Consider the following 22,353-nt stretch of genomic DNA (forward strand, 5'->3'; position numbering starts at 1 on the left):
TACGTAACATTTCTCGTCTTCGCCCCATGATTTCACCTCAGACAGCAGAGCTTTTGGTCCATGCTTTTGTTACTTCTCGGCTGGACTATTGCAACTCACTGCTCTATGGTCTTCCTAACAAGTCAATACGCCCTCTACAACTTATTCAAAATGCTGCGGCCAGGATCCTCACATCCACTCGAAAACACGACCATATCACCCCGGTTTTGGAGCAATTGCATTGGCTCCCTGTGCATCCACTTTACATACCCAGTCGCTCACTCAGGTCGTCCGATGCTGGCCTGCTGGCCACACCTAGATTTAGGCTGTCAACCTTGGGTGGCAGATCATTTAGTGTGGCTGCCCCCACTCTGTGGAACGCTCTCCCTTCTTCTCTTCGCTCTGTCTCTTCACTTCCACAATTTAAATCTCTGTTAAAAACCCATCTCTTCAATTAACTATGCTTTCTTTTTGTACCTCACTGAACTGTTTATTGTTTGATGTAAAGCGACCTTGGGTATCTTGAAAGGCGCTATATAAATTGAAAGTATTATTATTATTATTATTATTATAACAAATGTTTCATTCTGTGTGATCTATTCAGCTAGAACGACAGCCGCTCTTCTGAGAAGCTTCTTACAAGACTGAAGTATGTCTGTGGGAATTTGTGATGAAAGGGTTTTGGGACGTTGCAGTTCATTCCAGAGCGCATTTATGCTGGAACAGGAAAAGACCTTCCTTAAACTGTTTTCCCTTTATATCATTGATTCATTACACTGCTGTGACTGAAACACGGTGTCCCAATACTTTTGCTGACATATTATATATCATGAGCTGTTTGTGTAGGACGCGTGTTCCACAGACGGATTATCAGGATTTAGACGCGTCCTCTTCCCCCCGGCCGATTTCCCTTAAGCGTCTGCTCGGTCCTCTGATTCGGATCGATGGAGTGCACGGCGGCTCGTTAATAATTCACGCCCGGCTTAATTAGTGTGGATGCTGCAGCTAAAAGCGGGAGGCTGAAGAGGAACCCAGGCTGAACCTTCAGAAGTGCTTCTGATCACCGCGTCCTTTCATCACCCAGCCAGGAGAAAGTTCAGCTACTGAAGAGTGAAGGAACTGGCGGCCGGGGCCATTAGTGCTTCTTTGGGGAGGGTTGGGCGGGGTACGTTGGGGGCGAGGAGAGGGAGGACATGAGGACACCGGGATTCTGGCCGGATTGAGACGGACTGAGCATGTGCAGAAGAGGGATGAGAGTCCTGTATGAGGATGGAGGAGCTTCATGGATCTTTCAAGCTAGAACGACAGCCGATCTTCTGAGAAACTTCTCACAAGACTTTGAACTATGTCTGTAGGAATTTGTGCTCAGTCGGTTTGTATGGCTGGACTCTGATTGATCAGTCAGTGTTCCGGTTCATCCCAGAGCTGTTGAGTGGGGATGAGGTCAGGGCTCTGTGCAGGAGCTCGCACATGCTGGAACAGGACGGTCCTTCCCTAAACTGTCATTAGAAGCGGCGTCCCAATACTTTTGTCCGTATAGTCTAGCTACAGTGTAAACTGTGGCTCGGTGGGTAGCACTGTCGCCTCACAGCAAGAAGGTCATGGGTTTGAGTCCCAGGTGGAGCGGGGGCATGTTCTCCTTGAGTCTGGTTCTCCGGTTTCCTCCCACAGTCCAAAAAGTGTGTGTGTGTGTGTGTGTGTCAATTGGACCCACAGCGACCCTGACCAGAATAAAGCACCGGTAAAAACAGACAATGAGTGAATGGATGTTTTCAGTAGGGCAGTTGTGACTCAGTTCAGTGGTTAAGGTTCTGGACTAGTAATCATAAGGTTGCCAGTTCAAGCCCCACCCTCGCCAGACTTGCCCCTGTTGGGCCCCTGAGCGAGGCCCTTAACCCCTGTATCCAGTGATAACTGTGAGTCTCTTTGTTTGCCTGTATTAATGTAGACTCGGTACCGTTTGGCTCGTACTGTACATACCGGGAGCTGGATTGGTTTGGCGTCGGCGTCCTGGCACCGGGACGTGTGAACGCGGGGTAACGCTCGTCGCCGCGCGGCCTGTTGGAACATCTGTGATTCACTCTTGGCGCCGGATGTAACACCCCGCGTTCAGAGCGGCGCCGCGCTGTACGAGGAACACGCCGGCGGGAACAAATCCCAGCACCTCATCCGAAATCACCCGGCGGATCGGCTTCCGTTCCCGTGAGCGGATCGCAGTCCTGTCCGGGGACCCACCGCATCCCTGACCAGGATGGCGTGTTGGTAAAAACCTCTATGTGACTGGAACAACAGCCGCTCCTCGGAGAAGCTTCTCACCATGACTTAAGAAGTGCCTCTGTGTGTGGGAATTTGTGCCCAGAAAGCCTCAGTCGGTGTTCCGGTTCATCCCAGAGCTGTCGAGTGGGGCTGAGGTCAGGGCTCTGTGCAGGACGCTGGAGTTTATTGGTTTTTAAACCGAGCTTTACTTCATGCTGGAACAGGAAAGGACCTTCCCTAAACTGTTGCTGCAAAGTTGGAAGTGTGGAGTACGTCTGTGGGAATTTGTGCCCCTTCAATCAAAGCATAAGGATCAATTATAGTCTTTATTCATCATATATACAGATACTTGTGTACAGAACAATTATATACTTTACTCTTATGGTCAGCTGTTGTATGGCGCCCCTGGAGCCCAGAAAGTTAGGGGCCTCGCTCAGGGGCCCAACAGTGGCTGTGGGAAAGAGTTAGGATTCGAACCCACAACCTTCTAGTTTGTAATCTAAATCTGTACCCACTAGACTCTCACTGACAGCGGTTGTATGATTAGGGACTGATGTTGGTCCCGAAAGCTGGAGTGTTTTGCTGGTGTTTGGTGGACAGGTCTGGGCGTGTCGAGGTTCCGATTCGTCCCAGACCGGCTGTGTGCTGGTGTGTGTTGCTGGTGTTTGGTGGACAGGTCTGGGCGTGTCGAGGTTCCGATTCGTCCCAGACCGGCTGTGTGCTGGTGTGTGTTGCTGGTGTTTGGTGGACAGGTCTGGGCGTGTCGAGGTTCCGATTCGTCCCAGACTGTGTGGCTGTGTGCTGGTGTGTGTTGCTGGTGTTTGGTGGACAGGTCTGGGCGTGTCGAGGTTCCGATTCGTCCCAGACTGGCTGTGTGCTGGTGTGTGTTGCTGGTGTTTGGTGGACAGGTCTGGGCGTGTCGAGGTTCCGATTCGTCCCAGACTGTGTGGCTGTGTGCTGGTGTGTGTTGCTGGTGTTTGGTGGACAGGTCTGGGCGTGTCGAGGTTCTGATTCGTCCCAGACCGGCTGCACGTGTGCGCGTGACGTCGGCGGTGTTTTTGGAGCTGATGTTTATTCTCGTCTCTTCAGCAGAATGAAACGCAGCGACTCGGGCGGCGGAACATTACCGAACACTTCTCACATCACACCGAGAACACTGCAGACTCACACGGGGGGGGAGGAGGGGAGAGATCGGCGGGGTTAGAGTCATCCAGAAATAATTAGACGCCTCCCTCAGTGCGTCAGCGCTGCGGCACACGTACGTGTGTGGAGTCGTCTTTATCTGAGTGCTGAGTCATCACAAAATAAACACCAAAAATACTGAAAACACTGACAACAACCATCTCAGTGTTTAACGTTTAATAAAACACCTGAAATATCATCCTGCTCCATTACAACCTCAACCAGTTTAATACTGTTCAATACTGGTGTAAATACTGGTGTAAATACTGGTGTAAATACTGGTGTAAATACGGGTGTAAATACTGGTGTAAATACGGGTGTAAATACTGGTGTAAATATGGGTGTAAATACGGGCGTTTGATGGCGAATGTTAAAGGTGATTGATGATAGTGTTGGTGTTTGATGTTGAAGGTGTTTGATGAACTGTGTTGGTGTTTGATGGTAAATGTGAAAGTGTTTGATGGACCATGTTAGTGAATTTTGATGGTGATTGATGGGCTGTGTTAGTGTTTAATGTTGTAATTTGGTGTTTGATGTAGTGTTAGTAATTGATGGTGAATGTTGAAGGTGTTTGATGATAGTGTTGGTTTCTGATGGTGAATATTAAAGGTGTTTGATGATAGTGTTGGTTTCTGATGGTGAATATTAAAGGTGTTTGATGATAGTGTTGGAGTTTGATGGTGAATATTAAAGGTGTTTGATGATAGTGTTGGTTTCTGATGGTGAATATTAAAGGTGTTTGATGATAGTGTTGGAGTTTGATGGTGAATATTAAAGGTCTTTGATTATAGTGTTGGAGTTTGATGGTGAATATTAAAGGTGCTTGATGGACCGTGTTGGTGTGTGATGGTAAATATTAATGCTCTTTATTTGAAAGCGTTGGTGTATTATGGTGAATGGTGAAGGTGTCTGATGGACCGTGTTGGTGTTGGTAGTGGACCGTGTAGGATGGCCGTTGTAGAGAAGATCAGATCTCAGGTTTGAAGGTGTTTGATAGAGAGCGTTGGTGTTTGATGTTTAAGGTGTTTGATGGACCGTGTTGGTGATGGACCGTGTTGGGAAGCCGCTATATAGAAGATCAGATATCAGGCTTGAAGGACACGTTGGAGACGCCAGGTCTGTTTATGGACCTTCAGTCGTCCATCACATGTCCAGCACCTTTGACTTTGAGCTAGTGAGCGATAACTCTCTCTCCTCTCTCTCTCTCTCTCCTCTCTCTCTCTCTCTCTCTTTCTCTTCCTTTTTTTTCTTCTTCTCGTCCTCTCTCGTCCATCTTCCTGTCTCTCTCTCACCCTTCGCCCATTTCTCTCTCTCCTCTTTCTCACCTCTCTCTCCTCTCCCTCCTCTCTCACCTCTCACCTCTCTCTCACCTCTCTCTCTCTCAGAACGACTCGTGGGGGAAGCAGTACTCGTACGCCCTCTTCAAGGCCATGAGCCACATGCTGTGTATCGGGTACGGAGCGCGGGCGCCCGTCAGCATGTCCGACCTGTGGATCACCATGCTCAGCATGATCGTGGGCGCCACCTGCTACGCCATGTTCGTGGGTCACGCCACCGCCCTCATCCAGTCGCTGGACTCCTCGCGCCGCCAGTACCAGGAGAAGGTAAAAAAGTACTTTCTTTCTCAAGTTATTATAAGCTAAAAACGTCCAGTGAGCGGCAGTTGAGTAGGAGGGAATTCCTTGGTAATAAAATAGCTTAGAGTTCAATGACCGGGCACTCTGTTGACCCGCAACCTCTGGCATCAGGGTTCGAATCTGAGTGGTTTTCCCAACTGGCAAGTAACAGACCATAGTTCATTTCCAAGCCAGATCAGGTCTGAATTGCCGCTCCCTTGATTGCTCTGTGTTCTTAAGTGCATTGATTGGCCTCCGGGAAATAATTTAGCGTTCCTGAGTGATGATCTGGTTGAATAATGAGGGAGCGTCCGACACCTCCCAGCATTCAGTGCTGCACTACTTTTCTCACAAAAAATTACAAACATGACAGACGTAAAAAAAAAAGTTCTTTATTTATTTTTTATTTAATTATATATTATTTATTTATTTATGTTCTTATTTATTTAATTTTTAATATTTATTTGTTTATGTTTTTATGTTCTTAATTTTTATATATATTTATTATGTATTTATTTATTTATGTTTGTTTATTTATTTGTTATTTATGTATGTATTTATTTATGTTTTTATTTTTTATTTATTTATGTTTTTTATTTTTTATTTTATATAATTTATTTATTATGTACATATTTATGTTTTAATTTATTTTATTTATTTATTTATGTTTTTATTTATTTATTTATTTATTTGGTACGAATTGTCTCCAGATGGTTCCAAGTAAAATTCTTCTTAATATTTTACGTAACTGCACAAAAAATGACAAACGTAGCGGACGAATAAATGTGGAGCAACCAACAGAGTTCTTTACAGTTTCAAATGTAAATAAATTCTCATTGATGTTTAATGTGTATAAAGGTGTGATTATACGAGTGTGGTTTATTTGTAAATTGTGGCGTCAGGGAGAGTTTAAGCGTTCTTGGTACACGGAGGGAGACGTTAGCCGGCGTGCTAGTGGGTTGAACGTTCTGATGCTAACTGTGTTAGCTTAGTAATTGGTGTATCTAAGTAGAACGTCTAAATAATCTGAATTTATCTGAGTTCAGGTCTTATTAGGAATCTCACGACAATGTGACGTCATCAGTCCACGGCTGAACGTCCAAAAGTCCAATGTCAAATTTATCTCCAAGCTCAGCAAATTGTAGCGTCTTTTGCTAAATAATTAAGAATGTATTAATGTAAACGTCACACTCACGGTTTCTAATCGTTTAAGCTTCTTTCTCTAAGATACAATAATAAAAACAGAACTTCGTCTTTATCGATTAATAATTAAGACGCATCGATGCTCCTCAGCGTTAGCGCACAGATCCCGCAGCGGATCCACTCCGAGCTAATCGCTAATCATGAAGAATTCATGCGCTCGAACGTCCGACGTTAGCAAAAAGCTTCTGAGAGCGACTGGAGTCCAAGTGTATAATGAGATTTATTACTGAGGCGGGGCGGCTCATACAGAGAGGCATCAATCCTACTGTCGTCATGGTTACAGGGTCCTTATCAGGGACTCACACACTTATACACTAACACACACACACACACACACACTCACACTTACACACACACACTCACACTTACACACACACTTACACACACACACTCACACTTACACACACACTCACTTACACACACACTCACACACTCACACTTACACACACACTCACTCACACACACACACACACACACACTCACACACACACACTTGTACACCCACACACACACACACACACACACTCTCACACACACACACGCTCGGTGCTGGGTCACCTTCACAATGACAGGAGCCGCCCGGCACGGACGAGAGCTTTTACTTCATTTCCCTTGTTCTTGGGCACAGATTCCCACAGACACACTCCAAAGTCTTGCGAGAAGCTTCTCAGAAGAGCGGCTGTCGTTCTAGCTGAAAAGGTCACACAGAGGGTCGCTCTGTTTCATACAGTTTGTTTGTTACAGGCTCACAGTGGGACGTCCGAATACTTTTGATCGTACAGTGAGGAGGATTCAGGAAATATTCAGACGCTTAACATTTTGATTCTGACTGAATTCAATTGCTGTTTTTTATCCCTGAATCTTTAGATTTCATTTTGTGGGGCGACCTGATAACCTCCAGCTTTTGTAATTCTGCTCACGTCCTGATATTTATGACTCGGCTGCAGTCGTGCGTTTCTCTTTTATGTTATTAAACCTTCTTCTGTTCTTCTTATTATTACTTTACTGCTCAGAAAATATTGGGACAGATCCCCAAACATACCGAAACGTTTCGACGTTTCCCATAATCTGACCTGCGTCCAGATCTAAAGCGTAAACGTAAAAACGCCATGAGTCGACCCCCCGCCCCCCCACTGACCCCTCGCTGACCCCTCACTGCGACCGCAATAAGTTTGTGTGAACGCGCCAGTGAACGTAATTAAACCCTCAGTGCCCGTATAACCTGACCTCGTCTCTTCCACGGACGCCGGATTTCCGTCCCGCTGCGTCTCTTATATATAGAGATTTTTTTTTTTCCCCAATTTTCCAAGTTTACAATTTAGTCATATCCAATTCCACAATCATATTTCCTCTCTACTGCTGCAGACCTCCACTCCTGACCGAGGAGAGCCGTGACTAAATGCTGCAGGAGGACCTTAAATAATGAAATAAATCAAAATTATTTATTAAAATTTATTTATTTATTTATTTATTATTAATTTATGTTTTTATTTATTTATTTTTTTGTTTTATATATTTATTTATGTTTTCATTTATTTATGAAAGAAACTCTGGAATGAACCGGAACATCGACTGAGGCTTTGTCGGGCACAGATTCCCACAGTCACACTCCAAAGTCTTGGGACGTAAAGCGTAAAGCGGGTGAGGATTGAACTCAGGTCCCTGTTACCCCAGAGCTGTGTTACATCCTTCGGTCACTGGGACCCTGATTAGCGCCGGGTCGAGTCCTCTGTGATCTGGTGAAGTTCAACAGCAGCGGCGCAGGCTGGACGTTATCGCTGACGCCGCGCAAATCAATTAGCCTAAACAAACCGGTAGCTTATCGGCCTGGTGCAGCTGTGCTGGGGTCAGTACACACACACACACACACACACACAAACTCACACACACACACCGGTGTCCGGCCTCTCTGACGCTCTTGTCGTGACGGGTGTCGGCCCTGATTTGTGGGACCTGGCGACGCGGTGACGAAGCCGCGGTTTTGTGGACCACCCGTTACAAGTCGTCTAGGATGTAACACAGCTCCAGGGTCCCGGGGACCTGGGTTTGATCCTCACCCGCTTTATGCCCTGTAACGGGCAATCACAGGTCACAAGACTTTGTAGTGTGTCTGTGGGAATCTGTGCCCGACAAAACCTCAGTCGATGTTCCGGTTCACTCCAGAGCTGTTGATTTGCAAGAACTCTGGGCGGCAGCGGTTAGCCAAAAGTATTCGTACGCCCGACCATGAGCTTGTGTGGGAATTTGTGCCCGTTCAGTCAAAACATGACAGTCTTTGTATCTGTACGACTGGGTGCTAATCGATCAGTCGACGTTCCGGTTCATCCCAGAGCCAGACACTGTTTTACAGAGTTTCTTGATGCTGGAACAGGAAGGTCCTTCCCTAAACTGTTGCTGCAAACTTTTAAGCACAGAATTTTCTTAATATAAGAACTTCATATAAGATAAGAGGGGGGCGTCCAGATACTTTTGACCGCATGATGTGTTTGACCTGCCGGCGGTCTGAAGTGACGTGCTGTGTTGTGTGCTCTCGCTGTGTTTCAGTATAAGCAGGTGGAGCAGTACATGTCCTTCCACAAGCTCCCGGCCGACATGAGGCAGAAGATCCACGACTACTACGAGCACCGCTACCAGGGCAAGATCTTCGACGAGGACAACATCCTCAGCGAGCTCAACGACCCCCTGAAGGAGGTGAGGGCGCGGCCACCAAATATTTTAGCACCCCCACACCCAAATTAACGTAACTCGGGGGGCTTCATGGGGTTCAGGGGCTACTTCTCTGTTCTGGCCATCTCGTCCGCTCGCTCAGTGGTGATCATCTTCCTCCATTACAACCTGTCCAGTGCAGGGGAAAAAGAAGCAGTTGGTACTGCACACGTGTTGGAAGGGGTTCTGACCCCGATAAGCACCCCTTATCACCCAAAATAACGTAACTAGGGGGCTTGATATGGTTCAGGGGCTTCTTCTCTGTTCTGGTTGTCTCTTACGCTCACTCAGTGGTGATCATCTCCCTCCATTAAATTTTTATAAGAACCTGTTAAAAAAAGAAGCGGTCGGTACTGCACTTGTGTTGGAGGGGGTACTGACCCCAAAAAGCGCCCCTCGTCACCCAAAATAAGGTAACTCGGGGGCTTGATATGGTTCAGGAGCTTCTTCTCTGTTCTGGCCGTCTCGTCCACTCGCTCAGTGGTGATCATCTTCCTCCATTAAATTTTACCTTTATTTATAAGAACCTGTCCGGTGCAAGTGAAAATGCAGCACTTGGTACTGCACTCGTGTTGGAGGGGGTTCTGACCCTGAAAAGCGCCCCTCATCACCCAAAATAACTTAACTCGGGGGATGTAATGTGGTTCAGGGGCTGCTTTTCTGTTCTGGCCGTCTCGTCCACTCGCTCAGTGGTGATCATCTTCCTCCATTAGATTTTACCTTTATTTTGCTCTCTTGTTCTGGATGCGTCTTTGTTCCTCTTTCTTCAGCGTCCAGGCTTGACATCCGTATGTGTGGCTACCAACCAGACCGAGGCTCCCAGCATTCATAGCACTCCCCCTCGCTGGGCGCTAATTACCCCCCTCCCCTAAAAAATAGAACTAATGTAATTAAAAAGACTTTGAGACTAATAGACTTTGAAATTGGTTAATAAAAGCTAACCGTATATCCGCTCATCTGCGCCACAGTATCGTACGGCGTTCTATAAATAAATCTTCCCATCATGCCCCACTGTTCTGGACATGCAGCGTCGCACACAATGCAGCGTCGCACACGGCGCAGCGCATTAAGCCTGATCACATGACCGCGCGTCCTGGTGAGGGACGAAAGACGAACCGCTCGTAATCTCATAGCATCAAAGTGCTCAGCAGTAAAGAATGCTAACCCGCTACTGGTTCTGGGGTTCGAATCCCATTCCTGAGCCCGGATACAGTGAGGAGGGGCGTCCTGACACCTGAATATATACGCCACATGGCCAAAAGTATTTGGACACTCCAAACAGCCGCTCCTCTGAGAAGGCGCCTCTGTGCCCCCTCTGCCGGCCCAAATGGAAACGCAGGAGGACACTACTCTCAGTTCTCTTTCAGAGTCAAGACGTGCAGTAGATCCTGTAGATCCTGTAGATCCTAGAGATCTGATAGGATCTTACAACCTCTTTTGTGACTGATCTCACAGCGCCGTTTCTGTTTGTACCACCGGCCACATTTCTGGTTGTGCTTTTGCAGGAGATCGTGAACTTTAACTGCAGGAAGCTGGTCGCCACCATGCCGCTGTTCGCCAACGCCGATCCCAACTTCGTGACGGGGATGCTGAGCAAGCTGAAGTTCGAGGTCTTCCAGCCCAACGACTACATCATCCGAGAGGGAACTGTGGGTAAAAAAATGTACTTCATCCAGCACGGTGTGGCCAGCGTCATCACCAAACACAACAAGGATATGAAGCTCACTGATGGATCCTACTTCGGAGGTCAGTAAACAAGTGGATGGATAATGATGGATGATGATGGATGAGTGGATGATGGATGATGATGGATGATGGATGAACGAGTGAATCAGGATGATTTATGTTGGTGCTCAGCCTGGACTCTGTGTGATGTTCTAGTCCACCTGCTTCAGCAAAATGTCCATCTGCTGCTGGTATTTTTACCCACGGCATTAGTCCTGTGTGTGTGTGTGTGTGTGTGAGAGAGTGTGTGTGAGAGTGTGTGTGTGAGTGTGTGTGTGTGTGTGTGTGTGTGTGTGTGAGTGTATGTGTGTGTTACAGCAGACGGTCGTGTCAGTGGTATCTTCATCCTGGTTGCGTAATCTCATCACACATTAATGATCTCAGCAGATACGCGACATGGTCAAAGGTATTGGGACGCCACTGTAATAGATCAGTTATATAAAGGAAATGATGAACGTCCTTTGCAGCAACAGTTTAGGGAAGGTCCTTTCCTGTTCCAGCATGACTGAGCTCTATAATATAAAGACATGAAGAAAAGCTCGGGTTAAAGTCCAAATAAATAAATAAATCTAAGAATAAACAAGTCCAATAAATTAATTAATAAATATATATAGATATATATTAATAAATAACCAAATAAATAAATACATTCATAAATAAATACATTTATAAATAAATAAATACATTTATAAATAAATAAATACATTTATAAATAAATTACAAGAATAAATAAGTACATTTACAAATAAAAAAATACTGTAAACATAATTATTATATTATAAATAAATAAATACATTTATTAAAAAAAAAAAATACTGTAAATAAATAACCCCAATAAATAAATACATTTATAAATAAATAAAAACATTTATAAATAAAAAAACCCAAAAAATAAATAAATGAATTTATAAATATAGCAGAAAATAAATAAATGAATTTATAAATATAGCAGAAAATAAATAAATAACCCAGAAAAAATACAAATAAATAAAATTAAATGTTCTTTCCTTTTTATAGGTGTATTTTGGGTTTTCTAAATTATATAATAAATGCTCCTGTTTAAATCCCTGAGCAGCAAAAAATAAATAAAAAAGATAAAAACATTTTATAGTTCATGTTTAAAAGCTCCTGAGTCCAGAATAAAAGTTCAGCTCAGAGTCTCAGAGTCTCAGAACGACTCAAAAAGCTTTTTAATGTCAAAAAGAGAAAAAACACAAAAACATAAACGAATGAAACTTTTCCTCAGAAACTCAGACCAAACAACGACTGGAACTTTTATTTTAAATTGTAATTAATTGATAGTTTTATATCTTTTGCAGAAATCTGTTTGCTAACGAAGGGACGGCGCACTGCCAGCGTCCGCGCCGACACCTACTGCCGCCTCTTCTCTCTCTCCGTCGACCACTTTAACGAGGTGCTGGAGGAGTACCCCATGATGCGCCGCGCCTTCGAGACCGTCGCCATCGACCGGCTGGACCGCATCGGTAAGATCAGACGCGCTTCACCCACACGTGACTGGTCCTGTCGTCCGTTCCTTCATCAGACCCGTCTGTCTGCCATCGTGCTGCATGGTTACTGTCTGTCTGCCTGTGTGTGTGTGTGTGTGTCCCCATACTCCTGTTCCTAAACCCGGTCCCCTGATGTCTCCACACACCCTATAATAGACATGACAGTGATGAGTGTGGAACTACCCGTCGCCTGCCTGTGTGTGGGTGGTGCATGCGATGGTCCGGCCAAGCTTTTTGGTTGTTCTGCTGGTTTTTGGGTCGGAACCCCCGGTCGAACGCGGCCGGACCCTCAGAAAGTGGACGGAGGCAGATTCCTCACCTGCATGAGCCTCCGATCCAACTTTCTCTCCTGGGTATGAGCACCACCCCGAGCCCCGCCCACCCCAGCCACGGTTCCCACCCAAATCTAAACCTGCACCTGATCACAGCACCCCCTGTGGTGGGGATCGAGTACTGCGCTATCGTGACGTATTTTCCGGACAGTAAGCTGCGGACAGACCGGCCTCCGTTCGGTGAGATTTTACCACCAGTCACGTAGGTGAAGCACGACTTTACATGAGGTTCGAATCTGCTGATTTCTGATTGGTGGTCGTACGTGATGCAATATAAAGACTCAAAAGGCGTGAAGCTACACAATACCTACCTTTCAACCAATCAATCAGGCCGAATTATTATTATTAATATTTTATTTATATTATTAATATTCTGTAGGTGTCCTTTACCTTTGTGCTTTTTATTTTATTATATTATCCAGCGCAATATCTATTGATTCAGGTTGACTGACAAGAAAACTTGCTTCCAATGTTTTTTTTTATTATTTTATTTAAATATGGCAAAATTCATGTATTTATAGATTTATTTTCCGTTTCATTTAATTTTTATTAACCGTTTTATCCTCGTCAGGGGCTAATAAATAAATTATTTATTTACTTTTTAAATAAGTAATTTTAATCAGTTAATTAATCAATAAAGCAATAATGTAAATAAATAAATAACCTCAAAACATTAAATAAAAAAATAAATAACTGCTATAAATAAAATAAAAAAACCAGTAAATAAATAAATAAATAACCCTTATAAATAAATACATTATTCAATAAAATAAATAACCCCTATAAATAAATAAATTACCCAATAAATAATAAATAAATAAATAACCCCTATAAATAAATAAATTACCCAGTAAATAAATAAATAAATAATCACTATAAATAAATAAATAACCCCTATAAATAAATAAATTACCCAATAAATAATAAAAAAATAAATAACCGCTAAAAATAAATAAATCACCCAATAAAAAAATAAAAAAATAAATAACCGCTATAAATAAATGAATTACTAAGTAAATAATAAATAAATAAATAATCCAGTAAATAAAATAAATAAGTAAATAAAACCAATAAATCAATAAATTACCTAATAAAAAATAAATAAATTACCCAGTAAATAAATAAATAAATGACTCCAGCACAGTAGCTGCTGATTCAGGTTGACTGACAAGTAAAAACTAATTTTGATTATAAATTTATTTTTCATTTCATTTCATTTTCATCAAACGCTTTATCCTGGTCAGGGTCTCGGTGGGTCAGGTTTTGTGAAATGGGACATCCAGCAAGCTCATGATCAGGCGTCCAAATACTGTTTTTATCCTGGCAGGGTCTCGGTGGGTCTGATTCATTGGGTGAGAGGCAGAAAACACATGGGACAGGTCGGCACACACACTTGATTATAATAGGGTGATTTTAGAAGCTCTGATTGGTCTGACTGCATGTTTTTGGACCGTGGGAGGAAACCGGAGCGCCCGGGGGGAAACCACAGGACACACGGAGAACATGCAAACCCTACACAGAGAGGGGAATTGAACCCAGGCCCTTCTTCCCAGCAGTCGCAGCGCCTCTTAGAGGCCGAACGTAGAGTCTTATAGTCCGGAAAATACAGTACACAGTTACGGTTGATAGAACGATCAGCCATAACATTAAAACCACCTCCTAGTTTCTGCACTCACTGTCCATTTTATCAGCTCCACTTACCATATAGAAGCACTTTGTAGTTCTACAATTACTGACTGTAGTCCATCTGTTTCTCTACATGCTTTGTTACCCCCTTTCACCCTGTTCTTCAATGGTCAGGACCCCCACAGGTCCCCCACAGGGCAGGTATTATTTAGGTGGTGGATCATTCTCAGCACTGCAGTGACACTGACATGGTGGTGGTGTGTTAGTGTGTGTTGTGCTGGTGTGAGTGGATCAGACACAGCAGCGCTGCTGGAGTTTTTAAATACCGTGTCCACTTACTGTCCACTCTATTAGACACTCCTACCTAGTCGGTCCACCTTGTAGATGTAAAGTCAGAGACGATCGCTCATCTGTTGCTGCTGTTTGAGTCGCTCATCTTCTAGACCTTCATCAGTGGTCACAGGACGCTGCCCACGGGGCGCTGTTGGCTGGATATTTTTGGTTGGTGGACGATTCTCAGTCCAGCAGTGATAGTGAGGTGTTTAAAAACTCTGATCCACTCATACCAGCACAACACACACTAACACACCACCACCATGTCAGTGTCACTGATCTGTGGGGGTCCTGACCATTGAAGAACAGCATGAAAGTGGGCTAACAGAGTATGTAGAGAAACAGATGGACTACAGTCAGTAATTGTAGAACTACAAAGTGGAGCTGATAAAATGGACAGTGAGTGTAGAAACAAGGAGGTGGTTTTAATGTTATGGCTGATCAGTGTGTATATTATAATAATAATAATAATAATAAATAAAACATTTAAAGTGAGTAGCTCGGTTAGTAAACACAGCTCAGCAGCGGCGGTGGTTTTAAGGACAGAAGGAAGCATGTCGACTCTCAGACTTTATTTTAATTGCACTTTTTAATTTTGCAGCAGCTCAGGTGAACGCTGACGGCCAGTCGATGCGAAGTACAACATTTCTCCTCTAAGCACAAGCCGAGAATGCGGACCTGTTTGTTTTATTTTTACCCAGCATGCCGCTCTCTGTCCTTTCGCGTGACGGTGACGTTAAATGCCTGTAAAAAATCTGCTTGATTTTTGTTAACGTCTCCCGTCGTGCTTTTCATTTTATTATTTTTATTTCTCGATGCTCTGTGATCATCTCATCATCATTTCTTTATATTATTTAAACATTATTATTTCGCTCCTGTATGACGGACAGATTTTGGCATGTTTGCACTGACCGCGGCGTCCGAGTCTCGTGCGGTCGATACCAGCGGACGAGCGTCGGACCGAAACCCAGAGACGACGCGTCCGACCTGCCGTCGATTCCTCTGCATCTTTTATTTTTGTCTGCTTGTGGAAATGCCTCCATGTCACCCTGGTGGTGCCCCGGTGGTGCCCCGTCCGGCCCGGAAAAGCTCCCCCATGATGCTTTGCATCCTGGTTTTCATGGTCCAACCAAAAACAAAAGGGGTTTTGTCTCATACAAAGGAAAAACAAACACAGAGCGGCTCATGATCTGTGCTCGTTGTGCTGTTTTACATTTATTTATTATTTATAATTTTTTGTTCTTGACTGCGAATGCTTGTTCTTTTCAGATCAAATATAAACTATAGAAACCACCGTAAGTTTCCATGCACTGACCAAATGTCTTTTTACGATTTTATCTATTTTTTTTTTGTATCTAAAAACGAATCAACCAGGAGTTCCTCTTGAGATGAGCACATCTCGTTTTCAAGAGTGTCCTGGCCGACGAATAGGCAGCAGGTAAATTCCCTCAATGCAACCCCACATCTCAAAAAATAATATATATAGTCGCTCCACAGCCTCAAGGCATCATGGGAATCTTTGCAATGTTAGCCTGATTGCTGAGGAATGTATTGCTATGGAATGTGAAAAAGTATTTGCCCCCCCATCCTAAATATCTTAATAATGATAATAATAATAATACGTTATTATATGAGGACCTACGAGATGGTGCAGGGGAATACGGGTCTACACTCACTGTCCATGTTATCAGCTCCACTTACCATATAGAAGCACTTTGTAGTTCTACAATTACTGACTGTAGTCCATCTGTCCATGCTTTGTTACCCCCTTTCATGCTGTTCTTTAATGGTCAGGACCCCCACAGAGCAGGTATTATTTAGGTGGTGGATGATTCTCAGCACTGCAGTGACACTGACATGGTGGTGGTGTGTTAGTGTGTGTTGTGCTGGTATGAGTGGATCAGACACAGCAGCGCTGCTGGAGTTTTTAAACACCTCACTGTCACTGCTGGACTGAGAATCGTCCACCAACCAAAAACATCCAGCCAACAGCGTCCTGTGACCACTGATGAAGGTCTAGAAGATGAGCGACTCAAACAGCAGCAACAGATGAGCGATCGTCTCTGACTTTACATCTACAAGGTGGACCGACTAGGTAGGCGTGTCTAATAGAGTGGACAGTGAGTGGACACGGTATTTAAAAACTCCAGCAGCGCTGCTGTGTCTGATCCACTCACACCAGCACAACACACACTAACACACCACCACCATGTCAGTGAAGAACAGCATGAAAGGGGGTAACAAAGCATGCAGAGAAACAGATGGACTACAGTCAGTAATTGTAGAACTACAAAGTGCTTCTATATGGTAAGTGGAGCTGATAACATGGACAGTGTGTGTAGAAACAAGGAGGTGGTTTTAATGTTATGGCTGATCAGTGTGTATGATTTGTAGATGAATTTATTACACCTGTTATCGACTGTTGCGAGAAGGGGCGTCCTGATACTTTTGGCCATATGGTGTGTGTGTGTGTGTGTGGACCTGACGAGGAGACTGAGGGACCCCGGGGACGCCACGCCCGTCCCGAGACGCGTCACGTTAACTGGTGTCAGACTGAATGAGCGCCGCTGTGTTCCGTACACCTGAGTTACATCCAGCCGAGATTCAAACCCACCAGGCTGGATGCTCCTGGCTGGACGTACAGCATAAGGGCAAAAGTATCGGGACGCCCCCTCTAACTACTGAATTCTTGTGTCTCAGCCACTTTGCAGCAACAGATTAGGGAAGGTCCAGCATGAAGAAAAGCCGGTTTAAATAAACTCCAGCGTTCTGCACAGAGCCCTGAGCTCCGCCCCACTCAACAGCTCTGGGATGAATCGGAACATCAACTGATCAATCAGAGCCCAGTCGTACAATTTCTGACATCTTTTGACTGAATGGACACAAATTCCCACAGACATATTCAAAGTCTTGTGAGACTGGCTGGATGTATCTCAGGAGTACGGAACACAGCGTCCTGGCTCTGACAGCCGCGCTCATTCAGTCTGACGCCAGTTAATGTGATGCGGGCTTGAGACGGGCGTGGCGTCCCCTGGGGTTTCGGAGGTTTTTGGGATACAGATCGTCACTCAGTGTCCTCGGCAGGTCCGGTACTGACAGGCTGCGGCGTGATCCCCAAACTTTCGGGACTAAAAGGACTCGTTCACGTTGTTCGTCTGTTCTCATTCCATCTGCATCGTGTGTCTTAATAAATATTTCACACCGCCGCCGTTCGCTCGACCCGCTGACGTTCTGTGTTCCTCCGTGTTTTAGGGAAGAAGAACTCCCTCCTTCTGCAGAAGTTCCAGAAGGACCTGAACGCCGGCGTCTTCAACACCCAGGAGAACGAGCTGCTGAAGCAAATCATCCGGCAGGACCGCGAGATGGTGATGATGGTGGAGAGGAGGCAGTCGGTAACGGGTGCCAACTCGACCCCCATCTCCGGAAACTCCATCATTAACTCGCCGGCTCAGCCTCCATTCGCCAACAGCCAGTTCCAACTCCAGCAGCACTCCGCGCCCATGACCCCCATGACCCCCATGACCTACAGCACCTCCGCGTCCATCATCCCTGCCGCCCGCCTGGCCGGCAGCGTGGCTTTCTCTTCACCTGGCAACCCGGTCATGCCCTTCCAGCAGCAGCAGCCGACACCGGGGGGCGTCATGTCTCCGTGCTCGTTCACGGCGGCTCGTACCTTCCAGTACGGATCCCCCACGGCGTCCCAGCTGTCCCTCGTCCCTCAGCTACAGCAGCAGCCGGCGCCACCGCAACCGGCGTCCCAGCCGCAGTCGTCCCCGCAGAGGAACGAGACGAACAGCAGCCTGAGCAGGGACGTACGCCACCTCTCCGCCTCCCAGCCCTCGCTGCCCCACGAGACCTCGCTGGCCGTCAGGCACCCGTCGTCCGGAGAGTCCCTGGCGTCCGTCCAGCCCCCGCCAGGCATCCCGCAGGTCCCCGTGCCCGCCCAGCAGCAGGTCGCCATCCGAGCGACCGTCCCGCCCAGGGTGGCGCTCTTCCGCCAGATGTCTTCGGGCGCTTTACCGCCGGTGCGACCGGCCTCCTCCGCCATCCAGCACAGGGATCCGGCGGGAACGAGGCGGGAGTCGGGCGTGCTGAACAGCGGCGCCGAGACTGAACAAGACAAGATGCGATTCGCATCGAATTTATGATTTTTTTCGGGGGGTTTTTGTGTTCGTTTATTTATTCTGGGGCTTTTTTTAAATGATTTTCTTCATTTTTTATGAAGATTGAAAGACTGGAGTATTTTTCTTTTTTTCCCCGGAGACGAATGATGGTGTAAGTCGAGCCGGGCCGAGCCGAGCCGAGCCGGTGGATCCCCTGTACAGACTGCGCTTGTATTATATTCTATTTTAGACGCGTCACCCTCCGCTTACGAATGTACATTATAAAATATATACCTGTAAATCTGATTAGAATATTCGGCGGGGAAAAAAATAGTATAAATAAACGCAAGTCTTCCTTTTCCATGTACATACGACGGACACGCTGGATTATTTTCCTTCCTTTAGCTAAGCTGCGACTTTTGGAAGCGTTTCTTAATTTTATTTATTGAAGTCCAGCACTCGGCGGCATCGTGGCATCACTGTGGAAAACCGTCATGGAGAGCACGCCAGCTCGAGAAGCACACTCATCCCAAATCAATAAACAAACCAATAAATAAACGAATAAACTAATAAATAAATAAAGAGGTCTGGACCGAAATCCCGTCCCGTCCGTTATCCCCCGTGTCACTTGTAGTGTTCAGGCCGAGACAGTGTTATGTGTCGCCTCGGCAGACGGGCGGACGCTTTTCTACCCCCTCCCCCCTGATTTCGGACCGTCGGACAGGAAGGACCGTCGCTCGATGTTCTGATGTTTATAAACCACGATGGTCACCATTATGCAACGGACTGTGCTGTAACCACGAGCTACGTGTGTGTAAATATTGTGTAGAGTTAGAACCTGCTGAGTTATGTGTGGGTGGTGCGTTCTCCAAAACGTCTGACCAGTCTGAAGCCTGGCGCACACACGCACACACACACACACACACACGCGTGATTACACACGAGTAAACCTTAATGCAAACTATACATTTACATTTTCAGCATTTAGCAGACGCTTTTATCCAAAGCGACTTACACAATGAGCAATTGAGGGTTAAGGGCCTTGCTCAGGGACCCAACAGTGGCAACTTGGTGGTGGTGGGGCTTGAGCCGGAAACCTTCTGTTTACTAGTCCAGTACCTTAACCACTGAGCTATCACTGGCCCCCTATACATGAATAATCTAAGTAAAAAACAGTGCAGTTAGTGCAGTCTGACCAAAAGTATGTAGACACCCCTTTATTCAGCAGGTTTCATCTATTCTGGACGTCTCTGTTTCCCATTTATCTAAAGCACTGAGCACTTGTTCAGCTAAATCTGTCTGTTTCCTCCAAATTTAGTCGTATCCAATTCCCTGTACTGCTGATCCATTAGTAGCTCAGATGCAAGTCCGGCACCGACCGCTTCTTGCATCTGCACATCATACGAAGATCCGTATGGCGCACGGAGAGTCAAGCACCGAATTCTATTATCGACCAACGTTTGTCCTCTTTGTTATGCAGTAAATTTCATTTAGTCATGCCTAATTCCCCATCGCACTTGCACCCAGTGACCGGCCGCTACTCTTGACCTTTCGTTGGCAAGAATCCCGACGACTCTGGTGAGCTAGCAATTCTTACCGCTACACTATCCACTACACTAGGTTTTAAACTAGCCTTGTGTTTTTTGCTCTGTAAATGGTTGTGTGATCTAGTCCCATCCAACAATAAATACACAATCACGGGTTTGAGCCTGTAAACAGCATCCAGACGCCATGGCACAGAAACAGCACGACTAATAAAACTAAATCATTAAAAATAAGTAACCTCATAAAGATCCGACTCATTATTTATAATAATATCTTGTATAATTTACGGTCCGGACTGGTGTCACTCACGTCTTCTTGTTTTAATCTGGTCCAAATCTAGGAGCAACAACATGCTCACAGAAAACAGGACTGAGTTCCACACACACACACACACACACACGTTATGTTTCAGAATACAGGTGATCTTCAGGCATCCACATACTTTTGGTCGGTGTATTTATAATCACAATAAAAGCTGCTGCAGGCTTTTACACTGATCATCCTCACAGATGGAGGAGGAACGATCGATAAAACGACCAGGCTTTTTTTTCTAGGTGCCCATTTCAGGTTCCTAAATGGCGAGTGTATTAGAGGAGCGTCGATAACCGAGGACGCATTACTGGAAACTCACAAACGTCCCCGAACTCCCATCATCCTCTGTGTCGCGTCCGTCCTCCGTCCAGTATTAACGTCAACCTCCGTTTATTTACTACGCAGTAAATTATATTTAATATTATTTATTTATGGACTCTGATCCGGGTCTCTGTGATGCTGTAGCTCGTTATCATTATTAGTATCTGTTCTAATCCCCCTTATTAATTATTACTTTACATAGGTTAACTGGCTGATTTGATTTGAAGCCACGCCCTCTTTCTCTGAGCACCGGCGACTTTTATCGGGCGTCTCTTGCAGCCAAGACAAAAAAGGCAGGACAAAAAATTCTGAAAATTCGTTTGATTTTGGTGCGTTTTGTTCATAATTTAAAATGATTTATAATTAATTTATAATTATTTATAAGTACTTTTTTTTTTTTTTTTAGTTTTTTATTAGTTTTACTAGTGATATTTCTTTTTATTTTCTTATTAGTATCAGTAGTGATATTTTTTCCATTTTATTTTTTTATTACTTTTACTAGTGATATATTTTTTATTTTAGTTTTTAGTGATATATTTTTTTCAATTTTATTTTTTATTAGTTTCAGTAGGTGTATTTTTGTTTTTTATTTTAATTTTTTATTAGTTTCACTAGTGATATATATATATATATATACATACAGTATACTTTTAATTGGTTTCAATAGTGATATTTTTGTTTTCATTTTTATTTCATTTTTTATTAGTTTTAGTAGTGATATTTTATTTTTTCCATTTTATTTTTTTTATTAGTGTCAGTAGTGATATTTTTGTTTTTTATTTTAATTTTTTAATTAGTTTCACTAATGATATTATTTTATTATTATTATTATATTATTATAGCTTTATTACTACTTTTTTTGTAGTGATATTTCAGTACACTATATTTTTTGGGTTGGGGGAAGAGGGGGTCACTAAAATACCTTTTGCCTGATTCTCTGACAGATGAAAGACTGAATGGGCACAAATTCCCACAGACATACTTTAAACTTCAGGCGCGTCATTCCAGAATGAACAGTCGTACATTCATTCATTCGAGTTTCTGCACAGGCTCGTAACGATGAGAGAATAAATGATCTTGTTTAGAAAGATGCAAACGAAGACGTATAAAAGATTTGCATTAAGGTTTCTGTGTGTGTGTGTGTGTGTGTGTGTGTGTGTGTGTGTGTGTGTGTGTGTGTGTTAACGTCACTGGTTTGACCCTCATGTTCTGTTCATTACTTGGTATCTTCAGCGAAGCTTCAGTTCCGTGTCGGTGGAACATTGACGGTTTTAATCGTTAAGTTTCCGTCTATGGACAAAAGTATTGGGACGCCCCTTTAATGAGTGAATTCATGTGTTTCAGCCATAACAGTCGCTAACAGGTGTAAAAAATCAATCATATAAAGGAAACCACATGCTTCTGACTTTGCAGCAGCAGTTTAGGGAAGGACCTTCCTAGTTCCAGCATGATTGAGCTCTATAATATAAAGACATGAAGAGAAGCTTCAGCCCCACTCAACAGCTCTGGGATGAACCGGAACCTGGACTAAAATGGCACAAATTCCCACACACAGACAGTCCTGTGAGAAGCCTTTGTGTTACATTTATACTGATACCGAATCGCT

The 22,353-nt window shown here is 44.5% G+C and overlaps 1 protein-coding gene across 2 annotated transcripts in view; it reads left to right on the forward strand.

Annotated features, from left to right (window-relative positions):
• The window catches only part of LOC134330070 (potassium/sodium hyperpolarization-activated cyclic nucleotide-gated channel 1), a 61,703-nt gene extending 42,274 nt beyond the window's left edge, over window positions 1–19,429 (forward strand). The window contains exons 4-9 of one of the 2 annotated variants that reach the window (XM_063011010.1): window positions 4,803–5,021; window positions 8,781–8,927; window positions 10,448–10,688; window positions 11,987–12,151; window positions 15,068–15,103; window positions 17,719–19,429. In XM_063011010.1, the coding sequence (XP_062867080.1) occupies window positions 4,803–5,021; window positions 8,781–8,927; window positions 10,448–10,688; window positions 11,987–12,151; window positions 15,068–15,103; window positions 17,719–18,614 (1,704 nt within the window). In that variant the 3' untranslated portion in view covers window positions 18,615–19,429. The remainder of the gene's footprint in view (window positions 1–4,802; window positions 5,022–8,780; window positions 8,928–10,447; window positions 10,689–11,986; window positions 12,152–15,067; window positions 15,104–17,718) is intronic. The other variant, XM_063011011.1, reaches the window with a different exon arrangement.
• The last annotated feature ends 2,924 nt before the right edge of the window (window positions 19,430–22,353 follow it).

The sequence above is a fragment of the Trichomycterus rosablanca genome, chromosome 16, assembly GCF_030014385.1.
Source record: "Trichomycterus rosablanca isolate fTriRos1 chromosome 16, fTriRos1.hap1, whole genome shotgun sequence".
In the NCBI taxonomy this organism is placed as follows: Eukaryota; Metazoa; Chordata; class Actinopteri; order Siluriformes; family Trichomycteridae; genus Trichomycterus; species Trichomycterus rosablanca.